This window comes from Mustelus asterias, chromosome 17 (assembly GCF_964213995.1).
Source record: "Mustelus asterias chromosome 17, sMusAst1.hap1.1, whole genome shotgun sequence".
Taxonomy (NCBI): domain Eukaryota; kingdom Metazoa; phylum Chordata; class Chondrichthyes; order Carcharhiniformes; family Triakidae; genus Mustelus; species Mustelus asterias.
In genome coordinates, this window is record NC_135817.1 from 35257540 (window position 1) to 35279505 (window position 21966).

General features: G+C 40.3%; 1 protein-coding gene across 1 annotated transcript in view; it reads right to left on the reverse strand.

Annotated features, from left to right (window-relative positions):
• Positions 1-478: 478 nt before the first annotated feature.
• The window catches only part of il1rapl1b (interleukin 1 receptor accessory protein-like 1b), a 904912-nt gene continuing 883424 nt past the window's right edge, over positions 479-21966 (reverse strand). Inside the window, exons 9-12 of the mRNA XM_078231991.1 lie at positions 13089-13232; positions 10701-10871; positions 9304-9372; positions 479-1200 (exon numbers count right to left, since the gene is read on the reverse strand). Of these exons, the coding sequence (XP_078088117.1) occupies positions 479-1200; positions 9304-9372; positions 10701-10871; positions 13089-13232 (1106 nt within the window). The remainder of the gene's footprint in view (positions 1201-9303; positions 9373-10700; positions 10872-13088; positions 13233-21966) is intronic.

Sequence of the window (21966 nt, forward strand, 5' to 3'; positions counted from 1 at the left end):
GCCTACGACTTAATATGTAATGTAACAATGCACACGCCCTTAACAAATCACATTTCAGAAAACAGACTGTGGCTTTATATTATCTTTTATCTGGAATGGAAAGTGGAAAAAAATCCTCACACATTTAATCACACAATCTTGCAAAAAGCATCCCAATAAAATATCAAAACCAAGCCATTTCCATCTACATTAATCATGAAAAAGCATGTTTTTTTTTCCTCTATGTGACGTGGATATGCTTGCCAGTTCCTTTAAAAATTCTGAAATCAGTTCTAATAACATAGAACATAGAAAACAATCATAAATGTAGTAGTGACAGGCAAGAATAGAACAGGAAGACTCTGATGTTACAAACAAATTATTTATCTACAAGACCCTGTGTTTTCATTTTTCTTTTTGTATAACAGCAGCAGTCAAGGCCATGGTCCCAGGCACCAGACTGTGTAACCTGAAGGGGATAAAACTACCCCACTAGTTGTTACCAAATGACACTGGACATACTGGTTTCCCTCGGCAGAAGTGGTAGCACTGCACTGTTTGTGTGAACCTCATCTGGAGTTTGCTCCTTGTTTATTTTATTATTGGGCCTCTGCCCATTAATAAGTGTCATGGGGATGTTGCAGTATGTGTGTTGATTACCCAATGAGGTAAAGGGCATGACGCCGCTAGTAGGAGGTACATCGTACTCGTAGCTCCGGTAATAATGCTTGTGCCGCATCTGCGTGTGGTAGGTGTTGTGAAAGGTAGAGCGTAGGTCCGGATGGGCGGTGGCCAGAGCGGTGGAGGTCGCTGCCGCCATGGAGATGGCAGACACTGTCTGCAGTTCCCCAAACGGGCCCTGCTCGCTAGCATCCAAAACCTGCTCATTAGAAATCGGCTCTATCCTCTTAAAGGGCATCTCATACTGTAAACGTTTCCAAAATTTGGAATCCAGTTTGTTGCATTTAGGTCCATTCCATTTGATGACTGTAAGAAGCTTGATCGTGTGTTTGAGGGCCTCGATCTCCTGATAGTTTATAATTCCACGAAGTTCACTGCATTCGATAAGTATCACTTTTATTTCACCCGTGACTAACATGTTGCGCAGTCTGGTTTCCAGTTCAAAGATACTCCAGCCTCGCCTTATGACATAGTTCGGGGTCAGTACGATAATTAGTCTCTTGCTTTGATCAATGCATCGTGCCACATCTTCAACATAAGCTGAAAGTAAAGCAGGACAGTTCCTTTTACAAATGGCAGGAACCCTTGCTCATATAAACTGGCTTACATTATGATGACATACATGACACTATACTCATGATTTTATTTTAACTGAGGGTGATTCCCTCCAGTCACTGTGTGCCCCAGTCTTGCAAAGATAAATGAGGGAAGATTTCCTCTGCTTGGTATCAGTTTAAAATTTCATAAAGGATGCATTTTTATACAAATTATTGGCTAGAGGAAATATCCGTTATCCTTACAGGCTTTGATTCAAAAGAATTGAATGGCAATCTCTCCAAAGGAGAGTGGCAATTGGATGAAAACCACATTGGGTGGGATTTTACGACCTTGCTCGGGCAAGACCGGAAATTCCCGCCTGAAGTCAACAGAGATTTCCATTGTCGGACCCTCACCCATTACGATGCCGTAGCGGACGAGGTTGTAGAGTTCTAGACAAATTAGTTTAATATTCATCCTATTGCAAGATTTTAGTTTGCGTGACTCCTCCCACACTCTTGTTGCTGAATCAAGATTTCATTGTTTTAAATATGCACCCATGCTTTGATTACAGTAGTTTTCAGGTCAGTCAGCAATGAAATAGATACACTTACCCCAATGAACGTAACGGGTTAACAAACTGCAACCCGACAATTACTCACATTAATGAAAGATTATTTTGAAATTCAATTTTGCCAGAGAAACACAGGACGAGGGTAAACTTGAACTTTCAGTGGCATGTGGAAAACTGGCAGGAATGGAATGGCTGCCTCATTTCCCTTTCCACTGAATTCAGTAGACAGGGAAACCAGGTATCATCTTTCACAGACAACTGATCCGCTCCCACCAATTTTCTGTCAGGAGTTGGAATTAAAAATCTATCCTCATTACAATCACCATTTTTCTAACTATTAATGTACTTCAGCATTGTATTTTGTTAAATTTACTTGAGAAAAAATTCACAAGACCATTCAATGCATCAAACGCACTCCATCTAGAACCGTTGCATGGTTCTTCTATTGTGGGTGTCTGCCCTCTCTTGATTCCCTCATTTAAGGAGCACTAAGCTTCTGCCAGTATCTGAAAAAAATGTCAAGCAGTGTTAATAGTCTTGATTTTAATTTGGAGCAACCAGGGGAGGAACAGCTGGAGGACGTGGCAAAATGCCCCCACTCCTCCTCCCCCTCCCCCTCCCCCTGTCCTTGCCTCAGCGTGTGAGGCTTAGGCTATTTTATCCTCCAAGCTTCATTTAAGTAGACCGGGCCTGAACCCCGCAGGAATCGATGATGAGAGATCAATGTTGAGAGGCTGGCAAGTGGGGATAAGGCGAGCATGGCAAGAAATGCAGATGAGGACCCATTAATATGGTTTCCAGCAGGGTAGATGAAAAGGGGCAGCAACTCAAGCTAGTGATAGCGAGAAACCTGGTGGAGGGCAGGCACAACTATTGTAAGGATTACTTGGATGCAAAGAAACATTAGAACACAAAATAATTTTGCAGGACGTTTTGCTTAAAAGACTCCGGATCAGCTTCAGACCTTGTTGCTGCTGGTTAAAATGTAGTAAAAATCTAAATGACAATGCTTCCCTCCTCTGCCTCGAGTGAGTACCACACAGTGTTTGATATGCACCTGCTAAAATGGAGAGGGGTATGTGTGCAACACGACTCTGGTGAGTGTTATGCTGCCATGTGTAAATCTTGGCTGAATGGCAGCACTTACGCCTGAATCAAAAGGTTTGGGGTTCAAACCCCATTCCAGGGACTTGAGCACATAATTTAAGTGGACATATTAGTGGAGCACTGTAATGAAATGCGATCTCTCAGATGAGAAGTCTATTCTTTCAGGCAGACAGAAAAGATTTTATTATACAATGCAATGACAACGAGTTGCATTTGTATAGTGCTTTCAACATATCCAAACTTCACAGAAGCATTAGCAAACAAAATTTGACATTAAGCCATATAAGGAGACATTTGCCAAAAACTTCTGACCTTGTCCGTGGCTGGGATTCTCCGGTGCCACTGCAGTGAATGGAGTTTTGGCTGGAACACCAAATTCTCTGTTCTCACGTGCAGCGGGATGGGAATGGACGAGATCAGAGAATGCGGCCATTAAGTCAGATGGTGAAAAACATGGTCTAAGTGACAGGTTTCAAAGAAGGACATGAGCATTTTTCTCAATGCCTTGGTCAATATTTCTCCTGCTACAGCCCCTACCCGCTGGCAGGATCTTCTAGTCCCACTATCAGTAGAGTTTTGCGTGGCTTGCCGCATCCGCTCTGGCGAGACACACCAGCCGGGGCTGGAATATCCCAGCCGATCGGGAAAAATTGAAGTACGAGAGAAAAGCAGCAATAAGTATAAAGTCAGACAGTAAAAGCTTGTCCCAGTATATCAAAAAGAGAAGAGTAACTTTGAGTAAGTTGGTCCCTTAGCAGGTGAGACTGGGTATTTTATAGTGGGAAATGAAGAAATGGCAGAGGCTTTGAACCAATATTTTGTATCTGCCTTCACAGTAGAAGGCATAAGGAGTATCCCAAGAATAGTAGAAAAGCAGGGGTCAAAAGGAAAGGAGGAACTTAGAACATTCCTGATTACTAGAGAAAAAGCACCAGGAAAACTATTGAGACTAAAAGCTGACAGCTCTCCTGGCCTTGATGGCTCGCTTCCTAAGATTTTAAAAGAAGTGGCTGCAGAGACAGCAGACACATTGGTTGTAATCTTCCAAAATTCCCAGATTCTGGAAAGGTCCCAGCAGATTGGAAATATGCAAATGTAACACCACTATTCAAGAAAGGGGGAGACAGAAAGCAGGAAAAAAAAGGCCAGTAAGCTGAAATTGGCCATTGGGAAAATGCTGGAATCGATTATTAAGGAGGTAGTAGCAGCACATTTAGAAAATCGTAATACAATCAGGCAGAGTCAAAAGGTTTTGTGAAACGGAAATCATGGTTGACAAATTTATTAGAGTTCTTTGAAGATGCAAGAAGCAGGGTAGGAAAAGGGGAACCAGTAGATGTAGTGAATTTGGATTTACAAAAGACAGTTTGTAAGGCAAGTTCTCATGCTGTTGGTGAAATATTAGCATGGATAGAGGATTGGCTAACTAACAGGAAACCGAGAGCCAGGATAAATGGGTCATTTTTCGGGTTGGCAAGTTAACCAGTGCTGCAGAGATCTGAGTTGTTGCCTCCGCTGTTTATAATCTAAATTAAGGCTTGGATGAAGGGACCAACTGTATTGTGGCCAAATTTGCTGATGAAATTAAGCTAGGTAAGAAAGCATGTTGTGCAGAGGATTGAAAAAGTGTCTAACTCAGCCTCGAATATATTTAATGACCAGTCCTCCACTGCTCTCTGTGGAAGAGAATTTCAAAGACTAACAACCCTCAGAGAAGAAATTCCTCCTCTCAGTTTTAAATGGGAGGCCACTTACTTTTAAAATATATCCTCTAGTTCTAGATTCTCCCATGAGAGGGAATGTCCTTTCAACATCTACCCTGTCAAGTCCCCTCAGAATCTTGTCTGTTTCAATAAAATTGCATCTCATTCTTCTAATTCCTATGATGATAGGCCCAAACTGTTCAACCTTTTCTTAGACGAGACACACTTTTTCAATCCAAATAGCTTGCAAAGGGATTATAGGTTATATTAGTGGACAAAAGATTGGCAAATGGAGGATAATGTATGAAAATGTAATGTTGTCCACTTTGGCAAGAAGACGAGAAGAGAAGAGTAATAGTGCAGATGGCACTGGAATCACAATAAGTTAGCAGTCATTAACAGCAAATAGTTGGGAAGGCAAATGGAATATTGGTCTTTATTGAAAGAGGGATGGAGTATAAAAGCAAGGAAGCCTTGTGATTAGGCATTGCTGAGACCGCACTTGGAGTATTGTATACAGTTTTGGTCTCTTTACTTAAGGCGTGATGTGGGGATGCTGGCATTGGACTGGGGTGGGCACAGTAAGAAGTCTCACAACACCAGGTTGAAGTCTAACAGGTTTATTTGGAATCATGAGCTTTCGGAGCGCTGCTCCTTCATCCGGTGAGTGGAGAGGTGGGTTCACAAACATGGCATATATAGACAGAGACACAGTCTTGCTAACACTTTAACCTGGTGTTGTGGGACTTCTTACTTAAGGCAAGATATATATGCATTGGAAGCAATTCAGAAAAGGTTCCCCCACTGGGCTGATTCCTGGAACGAAGAGTGTCTTGTCTAAGGAAATGTTGAACAGTTTGGGCCTATCATCATTGGAATTAGAAGAATGAGATGCAATTTTACTGAAACATATACAAGATTCTGAGGGGGCTTGACAGGGTAGATGTTGAAAGGACATTCCCTCTCATGGGAGAATCTAGAACGAGGGGGTATATTTTAAAAGTAAGTGGCCTCCCATTTAAGATTGAGAGGAGGAGGAATTTCTTCTCTGAGGGTTGTTAGTCTTTGAAATTCTCTTCCACAGAGAGCAGTGGAGGCCTGGTCATTAAATATATTCGAGGCTGAGTTAGCCACTTTTTCGATCAACAAGGGAGTCAAAGGTGGACAGGCAGGAAAGTGGAGTTAAGACCTCATTTGGATCAGCCATGATCTTACTGAATGGTAGAACAACCTAAATGGACGGAATGGCCTACTCCTGCTCCTATTTCTTCTGATTCTTACCTTTACTTTTGGCCAACAGGACTTCTTCTTTTTATAATACATCTCCCCTATCATGATCTCCACACACTGAGGACTGTCCCAAATCAAAAGAGCTGGCAACAATCCACCACTGGGGGATCCAGCGACAGCATTGTGAAAACAATCTCTGGGAAATATGTAAGAGTGGAGAAAATCTCTCTTTCATTTACTCTTCATCTCTCTGGAGCAATTCTTAACCTCTATTAGCAGCAACATCTTCAAAATTGGGGCTTGCAGGGACCAAAAGCAATTAGTTTAATTTTCAGAAAGAAAAACACATTTAGTTAAGAAAGGAAGGGAAGGAGGTGAAACTGAAATGGGCACCAATTAAAATGATGTAGTAAACTCCCTGTAATTCATTTTAAATGTTTTTTTTTCAAAGCGTTCAAGCTGAAACCAGCTCTGCTGGAATATAAATACATCAAGACACAAGTCACCAATGCACCATCAGTTGCGCAGTCAGAACAATTCATGCCTACCCATTTGAACTAGGAATCTTGAGACAGGTTCACACAAGTAATAGGTATGGACCTGCATGTTGGCGGGAGCAGGGGGGTGGGAATTCACCCTCTCAAGATACTGGAATCTCACAGTATGACCTCCTGTTCCAAGGACAGCCAGAGCCTGGGTCAGCTGGGCAGACCCACTTAGTTAACCCTTTAACTTCCAGAATAATAGGCCCAGAATGGAACAGCAATTGGTTACCAGTGGATTCTTCAGTAATGGGGACCTTCACTCAGCACAAAATAAACCTATGATTGCCCTTAGCTGGGTCTGTCAGAGATACATTGATACTGGATTCTCAATGTACCACAGGAATGCAGTCAGAAACAGGTAATAGGGATGAATGGAATAAGTGCTCACACACTTGACATGCAAATTCCTGGAGGTTTGTAAATCAGTCAGAAGCCTAGTGGACCTATTGAATGTAGGAAATTTACAAGAAAAGAAACAGGGAAATGGCACACCACAAAGGAGGAGAAAATCAGCAGCCAAAGAAGTGTCTGATAAGGATACAGAGGCATTGAGGCTGGGGCATCACAAGACTCCCTAATGGCTCTGTATGTGGTAACATATAGCATTGTACCATGTGAAATACAGAGAGCAGTACTTTATGAAATATAATACAGGATTATATGAAATGTTCTAATGTAAATGAGCTGTTTCAAAAGCCTGATGTGCAAAATAATGACTCTGGTTGGTTTGGGAAAGAAGCGTACAAGAGTTTACAGTGATTTTGTTAAATTCTTCCTAATTTTAAAAAGAGATGTTAACTCGTATTTTAAAATGGGTTAATACTTAAGTTAAAATAATGGCGTAATGAATTTCATGCAAGCATGCGAGGCATTCAACTGCGACTATCCCACAGCATGTTTACATATGGCTTGGCATGTTTACGGAATTTTAAAAAAGGTTGCATTAGTTTGAGCAAATTAGTAATCTTCAGTTTAGTTTTTGAAAAAGGCAATCGTACATTTGCCAAGTGCCTACACAATGAAGCACAATGATAAGACACCTGGGAACCATATTACAGGTCACATCTGTCCAATGTATGCAACAAAATTGTAGAATTCTATCAAAGTCATCATGGATTTCTGAACTTACCATATTGGACCATATAGCAGGTAGTCTAATTGTGGGAATATTTCAGTTACAGAGGTCTCCGAAGAAACAATAAAATCAGTGTCACAAACTTCATTTCCAGGAGTTATGTGAAAAGGTGATTTCAAAAATGAATATGTTTGCACCTAAACTGACATATTCATAGCCTTAGGCTGAGGTTTTTTTCATTCATTGAGCTGAATTTTATACAGAGATGTACTGCTTGCCTCCCACCACCTCACCACCCCCAGCCCGCCTGACCAAAAGTTGTTCGGTTTAAAAAGGCCATCTCGCAGCGATAACATACTTGCCAGTGGCTGAAACAAGCTGAGAGTCGGACTTCCACTCCTCAGTGGAAAGTAAATCCTGCCTTCGAGAGTTAGCAAGCAATCTGATTGGCAACTCTTACAGTGTCAGAATGTAATAGTGGATGCAAACAGTCGCACAAAAATTAGACACAGGGTTCAATTAGGTCCCAGGCTTTATGGGCAGTGAGGGATTGGGCATCATCCCAGGGAAGATGGCAAAAAATGAGGGGGGAGGATGGGCGTAGGTCAGGTTTTGGAGGCCAGATGGGGAGGCATGAGGCACAAGGTGGGGGGGGGGGGGGGGGTGGGGGTGCTCCCGCTGTGTACAGGGCACTCCACAAATAGTTACTCTGGAGTTAGAAATGTTTTTTTCCTTCTAACTCTTCCAGAGTAACTATCAGGCCAAAACTGGCAGAACAATTTGGAGTTAATAATTTAAATCGCTTCTGTCGGATGGTTCCCAGCCCAGCACAACTGTCCAGGGGAAGTTAGCCCATCTGGACAATTGCTGGGTAATCCCATACATGGGAACTTCCGAGGGGAATTCCCCAGCACATTTTTGAGGTACCCCCTAAATACGACACTGGGGAAATTGGAAGGTGTGAGCCTAATCTTCATCTCTGTCTTAAAATGCTTCAGGTGAATTAGTAGTGAATGGAGCTCAATAGATGGACATTGAAGAAGTTCAGCCTGGAGTTACAGAAGTATAGGCAAGGATTCAGTGAAAATGAGAATGAGTTAAGAGTGGAGATTAGAGGTATTACGGAGATAAGCTTATGCAGAAAATAACATCATGCAAGTATAAGATTGTATATTCTTTTCTAATAGAGAAGTGAACCTCAATCCCAATTGCCTTTAGTTTAGCCATTTCCTGACTCCTAAAAAATCATATTAAAGAAACTTGAAATGTGATTAAGGACTTGCTTCTTATATCAGTTAACTAATCTAACAAGTATTTAATAGTTTCTTAGCAATGCCTGGTACAGTTTGACTATCTGATTGCCATAGCTCATCGATTGTCAGTCTGATCAACATATTGATGATTCAAAATACATCCTCGCTAAGACATTCTTGGAATCATTTTAAAGTTTGCTGTAGCCCATTTAATTAATCGTTGAATAAAAGAAGTGCTGCCAAAGATTTTCATCTTGCACTCATCAGGACAGACGCAAGAATACCAAATTTCAAAGGGAGCAACAATTTATATTGCATAAGAAAAGGGTGCTGATTGGTTGGAAGGTGGACTCTGATTGGTTGAGGCTTTTTGTTGAGATTGCACCAGGAAACAATTGATGATGATGATGATGATGAGCGCAAGATGAAAAACTTCAACGGCATGTCTCTTTTTTCAACAGTACTCCAGTTCTGTATTACTAAGCAACTATTTATTTAATTAGTTTAGCAGCTGAGTTAAAATAACACTAATCAGAAAATCTAGAATACAGTTATTCCGAAAGGTGATTTTGAGAAATTTTGACATATAGGCTTTACTATTGGATAGCTTTGTACTTACTGTTCTCCCATCCGATTATAGTGGGGCACGAAGAGTGTTGTGTAGCACGGGATTGCGACTCAGCCCATACTATAAGTGGAGGGGAGAATGGTAAATATAAACATTAGAACATACATGATAAGTCAACAGGTACTGTGAAATAATAAATTTGTGAACACACATATAAAAATGTACTGCTGCATCATATCGATTAGCGCATTATTTTAAAGATTGTTTATGGAAGTGCATCAAAAACAGTCATATCATAAGGCTCTATATGAGTAGCAAAAATTCTCACATTCCACAATATAGTGTAGTGCCACCTGATCAAGAATGGAATGATTTTTATTGCCTAAAGATAGGAAGCTGCGTTTAAGTATCCTATATTCTGCAAATGTCCAATTCCCATGTGTCTGTGGACAAAAGGTATACACAGAGATCGGCTTTGATAGATTCCAAAGACTGGAACTAGCCGCAGCTTTTATTCTGAGATTCTGGCTATGGACAAGCTCTGAATTTGAAAATTTGCAGCCTGAAGTGGAGACAGTCATTGACTTGGTAACATTTCAAGTGTATTATTTGTAAAAGATTGAACTATATTTAGTTGTAACCGGCAGGGTGGGGAGGATTAAGTACAGAGTTTAGTACCTTTATTTAAATAGAGTCTGATAACCTTTATCAGGTAAGGAATTGTCGCAAGTACATTTGGAGCTTAAGTATTTTATATAGATGTGCAGATAAGAGGGATTTCCTTTTACCAGCATTCAATGAAAGGTGAATTTTAACTCAAAAGTAGCATGATATTACTCACGGATTTTCATAGTTGGCTTAATTTTTATGCAATTAGTGTCATTTTATTAGCTCAGAATTAAATGTGTACAATGTTTGGAAGAACATATATTGAAAAAGCACCTTTCAAAACCTTAAAATGTCCACAAGCATTTTACAGCCAATTAAACACTTTTGTATGTGTAGTCATTGTTTTGAAGTGAAAACACAGCAGCCAATGTGCACACAGTAAGAGTCTACAAGCAATAATGTGATAAGAGGAACATAACAAATAGGAGCAGGAGTAGGCCATTCAGCCCCTTGAGCCTGCTTTGCCGTTTAACTCGATCATGCTGATTATTTACCTCAATGCCATTTTTACGCATTATCCCATGTTATGGGACGTCTCAGCTTAGCATCCCATCTGCACCCAATCACCTCTGACAGTGCAGCATTCCCTAGCTAGGGAATGTCAGCCTAGATTTTGCGCTCAAGTCTCTGGTGCTGAGGGCACTACCCACTGAGACAAGTTGGCATTTGAAACAATTGCTCCTTTTGCTCACCAAAAGAAACATGTGGATCTTTGCACAGATTTATTTGATTCAAATTTCTGGATCAGGAAAAAAAAAGGCAAGAAAAAATGTACTTACTTCCAGTTGGAATCAAGTCCCTGTCAGGGATGAACAGTTTGTACCCATAATGTTTCTCTAGCACATCTGGTAAGATCTCCAGAGCAAAACGTTCTTCCTCCGTGGTTTCTTGGCTCCACTGGTCAGGGTCTACTTTGGTGTATGACAGGTATGCATCGTAATCTTTGTTCTCTGAAAAATAATTCACTTTTTTTTTATCTGAATGGACTTCAATACTTCCCATTGTCATTGTGTTACTATCTTTTCATGACGGAGAAACAACATTAATTAGAATGAACTGATCAGTAAATTCAACAACCCTGGAACTCCTCCTTCTAACACAGAAATCACAGTCAGCTATTTCTGTGAAAGAGGTAGTGAAAAAGATCAATGCATTGAGTTGAGAAATGTTAACGTATTTGAACTGGAACACAGATAACGTCATTCACTTCACAGAAAACATTATTTTTAGAATCACTTTAATCGCTCAACTTTCTTTATGTGCTTTAGCCTTTGACTTTAAAGTATTTGCAAGGGTGTACATTTACATTCATGGAGTCGACCATGGACTAGATTAGGACTTTGTGCAAATGTGTAAAGTGGATGTTAGCAAGTCAAATCAATAGAAATAAAAATTGAGAGAGACTTAAAACAGGCTGTCACCCACATTACATTTTTGTACCTCAGTGCGTCTTCAATCCAAAAGCAAGTCAAAATTCAAAATCCTTACTAAATTTACAAGTTACTCTGTCTACTAATTGAAAATGCAACTTAATGCAATATCTTGTTGATGCCTCCTGTTCTACGTTTAAATGCAATTAATTCCATTTGAAATAGTTAAAATGCATTTTTTTTAAAATGACGGCCACTAAACTTTGACAGGATTGAATTCTTGTATGTCAAATGCCACATTGTTTTAATTATTCCTTAAAGTACATCGGTCAGTGAATTAATTAATTTTAAATAATCTATATAACCTTGAATACGGAGATTGTGTCATATTTTTCTACCAGGATGAATCAAAATACCCTGGTTAATTTCTTTTAGCTGATCTGTCCAATGAAGAACATATAGGGATTTGCAACAAACAAATTCATCTAATGCAAAGAAAATAATCAGCAGAGACAACTGCTGTTCATACTTTCAGTAAAGCATTGCACTATTGGCTTACTGCATGCTGTGACTCAACGTGCATTGTGCTTTGATTACTTCTCTAAAGAGGCAGCTGAACAATTTTTGGGTTTTAAGCAGGATGGTATGCTGTCTTCTAAAATACAAGCAAGCTTAAATTAATTATCTGACTGCATTTTACGCACCAGTTCAAAGTCAAAATTGTCTTTAATGGCAAAAGGATGAGTTTTATGCCATTTAATATCCTTAATGCTGTTCAACATCACAAATTTATCCAATATTTTACAGACATTGATGGCAAAAGAAATGTAATACTTATTGTAGTTATTGATGACAAAACACATTTACATTGTTGAATGGTTTGTTAAGTTCTGATAGTATTTGCATCAAATCCAAAACAAGAAAGACTGAAACAAATCAGCAGAATCAAATCTTTTTTGCTATTTCATGACGGACTTAACCTAAAATATATTGGGATTATTTTATACACACACACACAAAATGAGTGTGAGGTTGATGGGGTGACCATTCCATCTGCCCAAATCCCCGCTCATTTATATGTTCAGGTGTCATTATTTATTTGCTGCCACTGCAACACTTAACAAGTAAACAGACAAATAATTTACAAAAGGAGACCATTTATGTTACATCTGTACAAGAAATTGGTAAGAGCACAGTGTACAATTCTGGTCACCCTGCAATAGGAAGGATATTATTAACCTGGAAAGGGCGCAAGAAAGATTTACAAGGATGTTGTAAGGTTGCTGGAAGGTTTGAATTATAGGGAGAGGCTGGGACTTTTTTCTCTGGAGCATATGAGGATGAGGGGTGAACTTATAGAGGTTTATAAAATCATAAGGGGCATAGATACAGTGAATAGCAAAGGTATTTTCCCCAGGGTCGGGGTGTCCAAAACTAGAGGGCACAGGTCTAAAGATTTGACAGGGACCCGAGGGGCAACTTTTTCACACAGAGGGTGGTGTGTATATGGAATGAGCTTCCAGAGGAGGTGGTAGAGCGGGGTACAATTACAACACTTAAAAGACATTTGGACAGGTACATGGATAGGAAAGATTTGGAGGGATGTGGATCAAACGCAGGCAAATGGGACTAGTTCAGCTTAGGAAACCCAGTCGACATGGACGAGTTGGGCCTAAGGGCCTGTTCCCTTGCTGTATATCTCTATGACTCCATTTGTTCCATCATGTAGGTGTCAAGGAATGCTGTCATAAGAATCCAGACATTCGAGTGATATGGTTCTGACAAATTAGTCCTTACCTCCATCTAGTTCATCTGCTCCAAAATGATTGCGATAAAATAACATGATATCTATCTTATAACATTTGTACACAGTCACCAGACAGACCAGCAGCAAAAGGATAGCCCCCAATCCACCTGCAAGTTCCACAGTGTACATCAGCTCTGGAATGAAAGAAAACAAGGCCAACTGGATGAGAAATACAGAAAAACAGGAAGTATCTGCAAATGAATTGTGCAATTGATCTGCAAACATTGTCCTCTTATGTGTGGTTATCTCTTTGGATGCAAGTCCAAATTTGGAGCTTTCCATAGCAAATTTACTAAATTTGCATTTAACTTTGAATCAAATTCTCATCAATACTATTTTCCTCTTTTGGAATATTGCATTTTTTTGCTGAGTAAGAAAGCTACATGACGTTTGAACAATCTCCCCAACACTTTCTCTTCCTAAAATATATTCCTAACTCTCAATTCCTCCAAGTCTGACTTCCTTGTGCATCACCATCCTTTTGTTACCCTATCATTTGCAAGCATACCTTCAGTTGTCTCAGCCCACTCCTCTCGATTCCCCCTCTGAACCCTTCAGATTCTTCCCCTCCTTCTCCTTTGGTAAGACCTTCCCTATTTGTACAAGATGTGATTCCCAGTCACTGTGGTCTCCTGCAATTTGCTTGATCAGTTTTGGAAACTAGAAAGGAATTTTCCCACCTGACCACTGAATTGGCCTACACTTTTTAAAATAACTTTTTTTTTACCGTTTTCCAATATCCCGGGATATTGTATAGCTGTTTGAAGGGGGTGGGAAATTATCAAGATGCAGCAAAAGATAATGGATGCATCATCCACTGACAATGCAGATGCTTGCAGCAAGTGCATTGAATGGAGCTTAAAGGTGCTTGGGGGAGAGCAACACTTTGCAGTAATCACCCTCAGGAGTAAAATAATGAAGAGCTGGTGTGCAGAATATACAGCTTCCATAATGCTGCTTACAGATGCTGATTTCTAAAACATGTCTTCACTGATCACTGCCAGTGTTACATAGGTATTGTAATAAGGACATTTATACTGTATAAAATGACACTCTAGTCAGTCTAAAGGGATTAATTTTTTGATAACAAAAAGTATAATGCCATTGAGTGCCTACAATGTATACATGAGTGTTAGATGCTATCAATTTCAAGCACACTCTTAGCAACAGTTGTACAAACAATAATAATAGTCTTATCAATGTTAGCAGGTTTCATTGTATGCACCATGGATGGAGTGAGTTATAATTCTTACAGAAGGCTGTGATATATTTGTAGCTGTTATACCTGTAGGCTTTTCACCATATAACTTGTAGTGGTAGTGATTTCATTGGATGCTCACTCTTTTTAATTTTCCTAGATATCCAAGTACACTGCACTATTGGGAGTTCAGAGGACAGATGGGGAAATCTTGCCCTTTGGTCTCCATCCAAAAATCATGTGGAAGAAGGATAGCATTTCCCATCATTTTCCTGATTGAGTAGTGCATTGTAGAGCGCCTTTCACAACATGAGGATGTTCAAAAGCACGTCACCTCGGATGAAGTACTTTTGAAGTGCAGTTACAGTGCTAATGCTGGAAATTCGGCCACCGATTTACACACAGCAAAGTCCCAGCAGTATGTGAATGGCTAGTTAATTTGTTTTAGGGCTCTTGGCCGAGGGATAAATACTGATTTGGACACAGAAGAAGGAACTCCCGACTATAATGCAAAATAATATCATGGGATGTTTTACACCCACCTGAAAGGGGAGATGGGGCTGGGTTTATTTTCATTTCTCATCTAACACATGGCACCACTGGTAATGAAGTAGCCCTTCAATATTGTACTGGAGTGTCAGTCAAGGTGTTCATGTTCAAACCTCTGGAGCAGTCTTTGAACTCACCACCTTCTGATCCAGAAGCAAGTGCACTACCGATAAATTGCAGCTGACTTAGCATTTGTCACCTTTCCAGCTGTCTGTATGAGCTACTGAAGCATAGGAACTGCTTGATCAAGCATACTTTCAAATATTGAACTAAGCATGATATGCTTTGAATTACATTCTATTTTAAATTTTAAAAATAGAAAAATGCCTTAGCAAGAGAATGTTCAGGATCTTTCCCAGACCTCTATTTATGCTGGTTTGTAATCGGTCATTAGGAAGTACACCAGGCTGAAAATCCCTTCAATCTTCCCTCCGGCCTGTGGAGAAATACCAGTCCTCCAGATGCTGACTTCAGCTGAGATCAGAAACTCACAGCGAGGAGAACTGCTGACATGAATATACACCCTCCCACTACAGCATGGCCGAGAACAATTTATGCTAATGTAACATCACTGTTTTGGCAGCCGCGTGCCATTAGCTGGTTTAGTATGGCTTCACACACAGATGGATTAACATTTAAAAGAACTCATCCCAATGCAAGTCTAATATAATTGCAGAATATCTCAATTAGACTCTCACTGAACCTGATGCACTTCCATTCTCAATTAAACCACCTTTAAAGTCCAATTAGATTGCACCATTAAGCACGGACTACTCTGTGCTGAATCTCCAAGATCACTAACTATGTGGAGTCATTTATTTTACGCATTTACAACTCTAAAATAAAGTATGGTAAACAGTGAAACGAATTAAACTATTTGTAAGCAATGCACAAGAATTCAGTCTTTGCATCTTCGAGTGTAGATCAGCAATGTTAATACTGTATGGGTTATATAATCTTATGCTATTGAACAAGTTTAAAATAATTTTAGTGCAATTATTATGCATGAATACAAATCGGAAATGTTGTTCAGGTACATCATATATGTTCTATCAAACAGTTACTCAAACATTAATGAATATTGCATTTGTATTCTTCTCCTAACATACACTTATCTAAATCAATCACCCCGGGGAAATTTAAACAAGATGCTTTCACTCTTTGTACTTGTAAGTAAAATATATGATTGCCCAGCAGAATGCTAGCTCTGAAGTAATCAACCCTGTAAATAGTGTTTGTAAAACACTGAAAATGTTTCTAATAGCTTGCTATAGAAATACTTCCAGATGTTTTCTGCAAAGCCCTAGATGTCTGAATAGATATATACACTTTGACAAAAGATATTTCAGAATATCTAGGAATTAGTTTGCAGTTTCTTTTCATCTCAGCTCTTTTTGCTGTAGGCTGTTCATTCCAAGCTGCAAGAAGGTAACAAAATTTCTTAATTTGGAGAGGGATCTTAATTCCGGCACCCTGGCCTTCTAACAAGCATGCATAACATGCTAATACATGCAAAAGGGCCTCCTGATATTGTTCTTCAGGGAGCTCAACCTGCCTTTAAAATCCCGAGAATGTAATTGCAAGAATGTACTCTGCTGCTGGGAAATGGATTTTGGGTTCCAAAGCTGGAACATTTGAACAAATTTTCAGTGTGTCTGTGTATGAGTGAATGGGTGAATAATGGGTGAAAATGTGCAGGCATGTGAGTGGGTAGGATGGCAGCAGATTGAGGTGGGTTGGGGGCGGTCATGTCAGATCAGGAGGGCCTGTCAGGTTGAGGGCTAGTTATGTTTGGTCGCAGGGGAGTTGGGAGTTAGGGGCAGTGTTGGGGAGGTGGGAGGGACCTTATCAAGTTGGGTCGGGGATGAGCCTGGGGTGTTGGGGAGAGGAGTCAGGGTAAGTCATGGGGAGAAATCAGTGGTCAGTTGTATAGTTTCCCAGGAATTAAACTATGACTTTTCCATCTAACATTTCCTGCATAACTATCCAGTAAATTGGAACAGTCTAAAATCTCTGGGCCCTATTTTACCATTTTGATTCTAAGTGCTGGGCAGACTTGAAACTGGGAGTGTTTCAGATCCGACTTTTAGACCCGTTCTCTGCACCCCCAAATGTACTCTGCCTGCAAAAATATCAGCGAGTCCGAATCGTGCTGTAGAACCCTGTGGGCAGGGCTTGATGCGCCCAAAATCCTGCAGCTCCGATTGGCGCCTCCAACTACGCATGCGCAGAAAAAAAATGATAGAGAGCAGCTCCTCTGCCACGTCGCTCCTGAGCCGGATAATGACTCCCCCTGGCCTCCACAGACATTGCTCCATCCCCACAACATTACTGACCCCCTTATCTCCCCCCACCCCCTCTGCCACCCAGACCCGGTCACAGGCCCCGTCCCCCCCACCGATCTCAGGCAGAGTGGCAGCGGAGCCCCCCCTTCCCCCTCACTGATCTCAGACAGAGATGTAGCAGACCCCCCTTGCACCTCCCCTCCCCCCACTGATCTCAAGCAGAGAGCCATCGGATGCTCGGCACTTACCTCCTCATTAGCTTGAGCATCCAAATTGGACTTTTGTAGAGCATGTCTGTTTCGCGCCAAATCTGGATGGGCGAACGCAGTAGTAAAGGGAGAAGTGCCGGTAAGGTTGGGTGTGCAGCCCATTAAATCAATTTAAATGTATTCAAATAGATTTAAATGGTTGTTGTGCCCATTTCGGGCGTGGTCCCGATCGCGGCCATTTTCGGGCCTGGGTAAAGGGGGAACCGGCGTGGAGGCGGGTGCGGATTGCAGTACACGCCTCACACCCAACCTTACCAAGTTTTCGTGCCTGAAAACGGGCGCAACTTGATGGTAAAATCGGACCCTCTGACTCTAAATCAGAGTCGGAGGCTTTTTAGTCAGGCGAGGTGGAACAGGGGAATTGTCCTTCAGAAGTTCAAACGTCTCAAAGCAATTCCCATGGAGTCCATGCAGCAAGACTTCCAGGACGTCCTGATGTGCATCTTGGGGCTTTCATTTGGTCTCCAATAATCTGGAGGCTGGGAGATCTGGGCCATTCAAGTTGATCTGATGAACCACTGAAAAATAAACCATCGTCTATACTCAGCTGGATTGAAACATCAACCTTTTTTGTCACAAGATCATTGGAATAGCCCGATTCTACGAATATAAAAATATTTCGATTGCTTTCTTCAGGGAAGAGTGCTTGAAAACAATGGGGGCACAGAGCTCTGATGAACCCCTTGGGGGAACCTGCGGCAAGAATTCAATGACCATTGCTTAAAAACAATCATTACCAGAAAGGCCTGCTGCTAACTGATAATGTTACGGTGTTCATTGGCTGTAGATGATCCTCGAGATAGAAACAGTAGGACAATTGCCCTACAATTCAAAGGAAATTATGTGCAACACTCTGGTAGCTGATAACTTCAGTGAAATCTCAGCAAGCAGCTGGACAATACATGATTTACGAGTGAGTTCTGCATTCGAATTTTTGAATTGCACCGGGCAAAACTATTTCCTGGGAATGCACACATTGCAAGACTTAACCAAAAAGGCCCTTCATGTAACACATAAATCAGAATTTTAAAATGACAAATGGTTTGCAGAATACAGTTGGCTCCAAAAAGGTTAATCAAGAACTGCAGTTACTAAGAGCAGAAATTGCCTGGAAACACCGGAGGTGGAGCAAAACAGTAATTACCATCAAGCCAGCAGTAGTTTCTGGTGGCATAAGGAATAATTTGCATTTGCTAGCCTGATCTTTTCTTTTTAACGGTTCATATAAAGCATGACAGAAGTCTTGAAATCTTGAAATAAGTGAAATGATTATCTGAGCAATTAATATTGCTTCCATTAAAATAACAGAAGGATATGATGTGAATATGTTGATTGATTGATAATATAGCAATGGGCAGGTAGAATCTTCATGGATTTTATATATTTGTACAAATATTTTTACAAGTGTTGATGACATTGTCCCTTTATGATTCCTGAGGAACCCTGTTGATAATTCATTTTTTTCCTCGATACTTTGTTATAATAAAACATCTCTTTATAGAGTTTAAGCGAATTATTTTTAATGGCAATGAACAGTAAAATTACTTATCATGTAAAATTATAGCAGTGACATTTAGTGGTAGTGACATCCTGAAATGTAATAATGTATGATGATCTTGAGCTGCTGATTGCTACCCATGTGTGAAAGGAGCAGATACAATCTGCAGAAATTGTTTATGGACTCCAGAAACTCTATCTTGATTACTTATCACTGAGAAGTGACAAGGCTTCCCATCATTCTGCAACATATCGTTCATCAAACAAACACTGTGTTCAGAAGGACAAATTATCACCATTCGTCAATGCCATGATCTTGAGTTTAAGCAGAAAAGGTCCCTCTTGTTACAAAACTAAACAAAAATGAAGAAGTTCCATACATTTAAGTGATGGATTGGAGTCATTCCCAAACAGCTCAATGCCTCAGGAAATGTTACCCGCAACATAAATGTGGCCACATTCCACCTGCCAGGCAACAGCCAGGTCCTCAGTGGTATCACTTATCCTATTGTAAGAAAGCATATAAACCGATCATTGCCTTCTATTGTCTGGCAGCCTGGCTAAGCAACAGTTCCTTAAGAGAAAGCACATTATTAAATCAATGGTAATAGCAGACAAGCCACAATCAGCCAAGCAGAGATGGAAAGAGTAAATGAAGTATTTGAATGCATGTCTGCATGTAATATTTATAATTATTTTTATGAGGAGAAGAAATGATCTGCTCACTGACCAGACACAGCTTTGAATATAGGAGGCATTGATTCAGAAGTGTTGGTCGCTATCTCCAGTCACATCATAATCTGAAGCCTTTAAACCTACATGGAAATCATTTCTGGTTTATCAAGGACACTCTACCTTTTGAAATGTGTTCGGTTAGGTAGTAAAATCCACGACGTAGTTGTTATCATTACATGTGACCTTCCAACCATGAAGTACAGGACATTTATTAGTAAATGAATACCAGGGCTGCAGTTTATATCCAAGAAACTAAATCTTTAAAAAAAAATCTGAATAAGGCATAGAAGTAATTTATCCTCTGATACATAAATACTCTGATGCACTAAGATGCAAAGTACACAATATAAAACACTGAAGCAGGCAAGGTATAATATATCTAACCTAAATATTAAATGGTACATTAGATTAAAAGAAAGCAGTATTTAATATTACCAGCCTCGCCATTATTTCTGCAGCAGAATCTGGCCCATAGTGTTCCCACCATAGTAAGTGAATTTGACAATTCTTCTCCACTGTATTATCTGTGGGACTTTATCCCTCCCTCATTCTTTGGAATTTCTATCAGCTTGCCTTTCTCGAAAATGGAATTGTGAAGGACACAGCTGGCTACCACAAATCAAATAACTGTCCTTGGTACTTAGTTCAGGAAACCATTGACGTATCCAAGCACCTGAACCTGCCTCTCAGCACTCTGATGGCTTCCTCGATGTAATTTCTGGTTCAAAAATATACTTCATTGCCGCACTGAACTGTGGCAGAGGCGCCCTAAGAAGCCAAGTGATGAACCATTGGAGGAGCAGATACTCTTTGTCAGCCAGCAGCTAACTAGGCACCCACCCTCAATATTGAAGTAATGCGAGCATGCTAGACTGCTGGAGCATGAAAGTATCAATGACAGCTCCGAACATAATGTGCACCACCATGCAGGAATCTGTCTCTAATCACCTATTAATTGCAAATTCAAAGAATGAAAACCTTTTCAATTGATGCAATTTGGGGAACAGGTTGCCACAAATGTAATCAATTGACTGAAATCCCTGGAGAATCCTGTGACTCTGTAAAAGTTGATAACCCTCTCATTCAACTGCTTAAGATCACTGTCAAACTGTGCTGTCCTGGTAAGTCATTTGTAACTTGCTTGATGGAATTATGCACATTGAATTAATTGATCTGGCAGAAGTCTCCAGTGGTTGCGTAAAATGAGTCACAGGACACAAATTTGTGTTGTTGTGACCTTCTCTCGCACTGTGAGAGTAGTCTGTGCCATTGAAAAGCTTTAAGATCTGACTGCAGCAGTGAACTGGGCTCTTCCAAAGTTTTATGGCTGAATCAAAGTCTCCTGATATTTAACTCATTGAGAAAGACTCGGGAATGATCGACTGAGCCAACCTGTCCTCCTGATTTGCTTCCTTAACCACCTCTTGCTGACCCTTCTGCTTTTCCTTCTCCAAGTAAATCATGTGCAGTGAGAACCCCATTCTTCAACATCAGGAACATATTTCCTAATTTGTCCTCAGAACAACACTCTGCACAGGTAGCAAAGGCAGGGAAATTGTAGCCAAAGGGTCTATAGTTAAACGAGAACATCCTTTTTTACTCTGCTGCGGTCGATGGAAAACTGTCAGCACAATTAAGACTATAGCAGTTGACCTTTAAGAAACCCCAATTCACCTTGACTCGCTGGTTGTCAGGAGAGTGCTTGCTTTAAGCGTGCACTTTATTAGCAGGACTCATGGAAAGATGGAAATTATGGAATTTGGGATGGATGATGTTGTCATATGCTAAATCTGTTTTTTGCATGGCAGACTCCTTCAGGCACAAGGGCCAAATGGCCATTTTCTGCACTGTCTCAATCCATGATTCCATACTTTACAGGGTGGCTGTATCTTCAGTCGGTGATTAACTCCAACAAAATTTGTGATGGGTTGTCAGTAGGTTGGAAACTCCCCAATTGCAGGTGCAACTGCAATTTTCAACCTCCCCTATTCCAGACTTGTGAACCTCCTGTTTAACAGTGACAGAGATTAGATAATCACATTCCATTTGAATACCATATTTGCTTCCATGAAGGAACTAACCTTTAATAATACTGCAGTGAATATTTTTTTCAATGTAGCTGCAGGACACTGAATAATTTCTTCTCAGTGATTACAGAATTAAGCAATTTTAACAGAATACATACTTTTCCAATACTGAGCAATTGTCATTCCCACACCCGAGGAAAATAGGAAATTATATTTTGACAAATACAATATAGTGGGTTTAATGTAATAAAATGTTCCAAGGTGCTGCAATAGCATTATTAAACTAAAATATCACACCAACTCACATA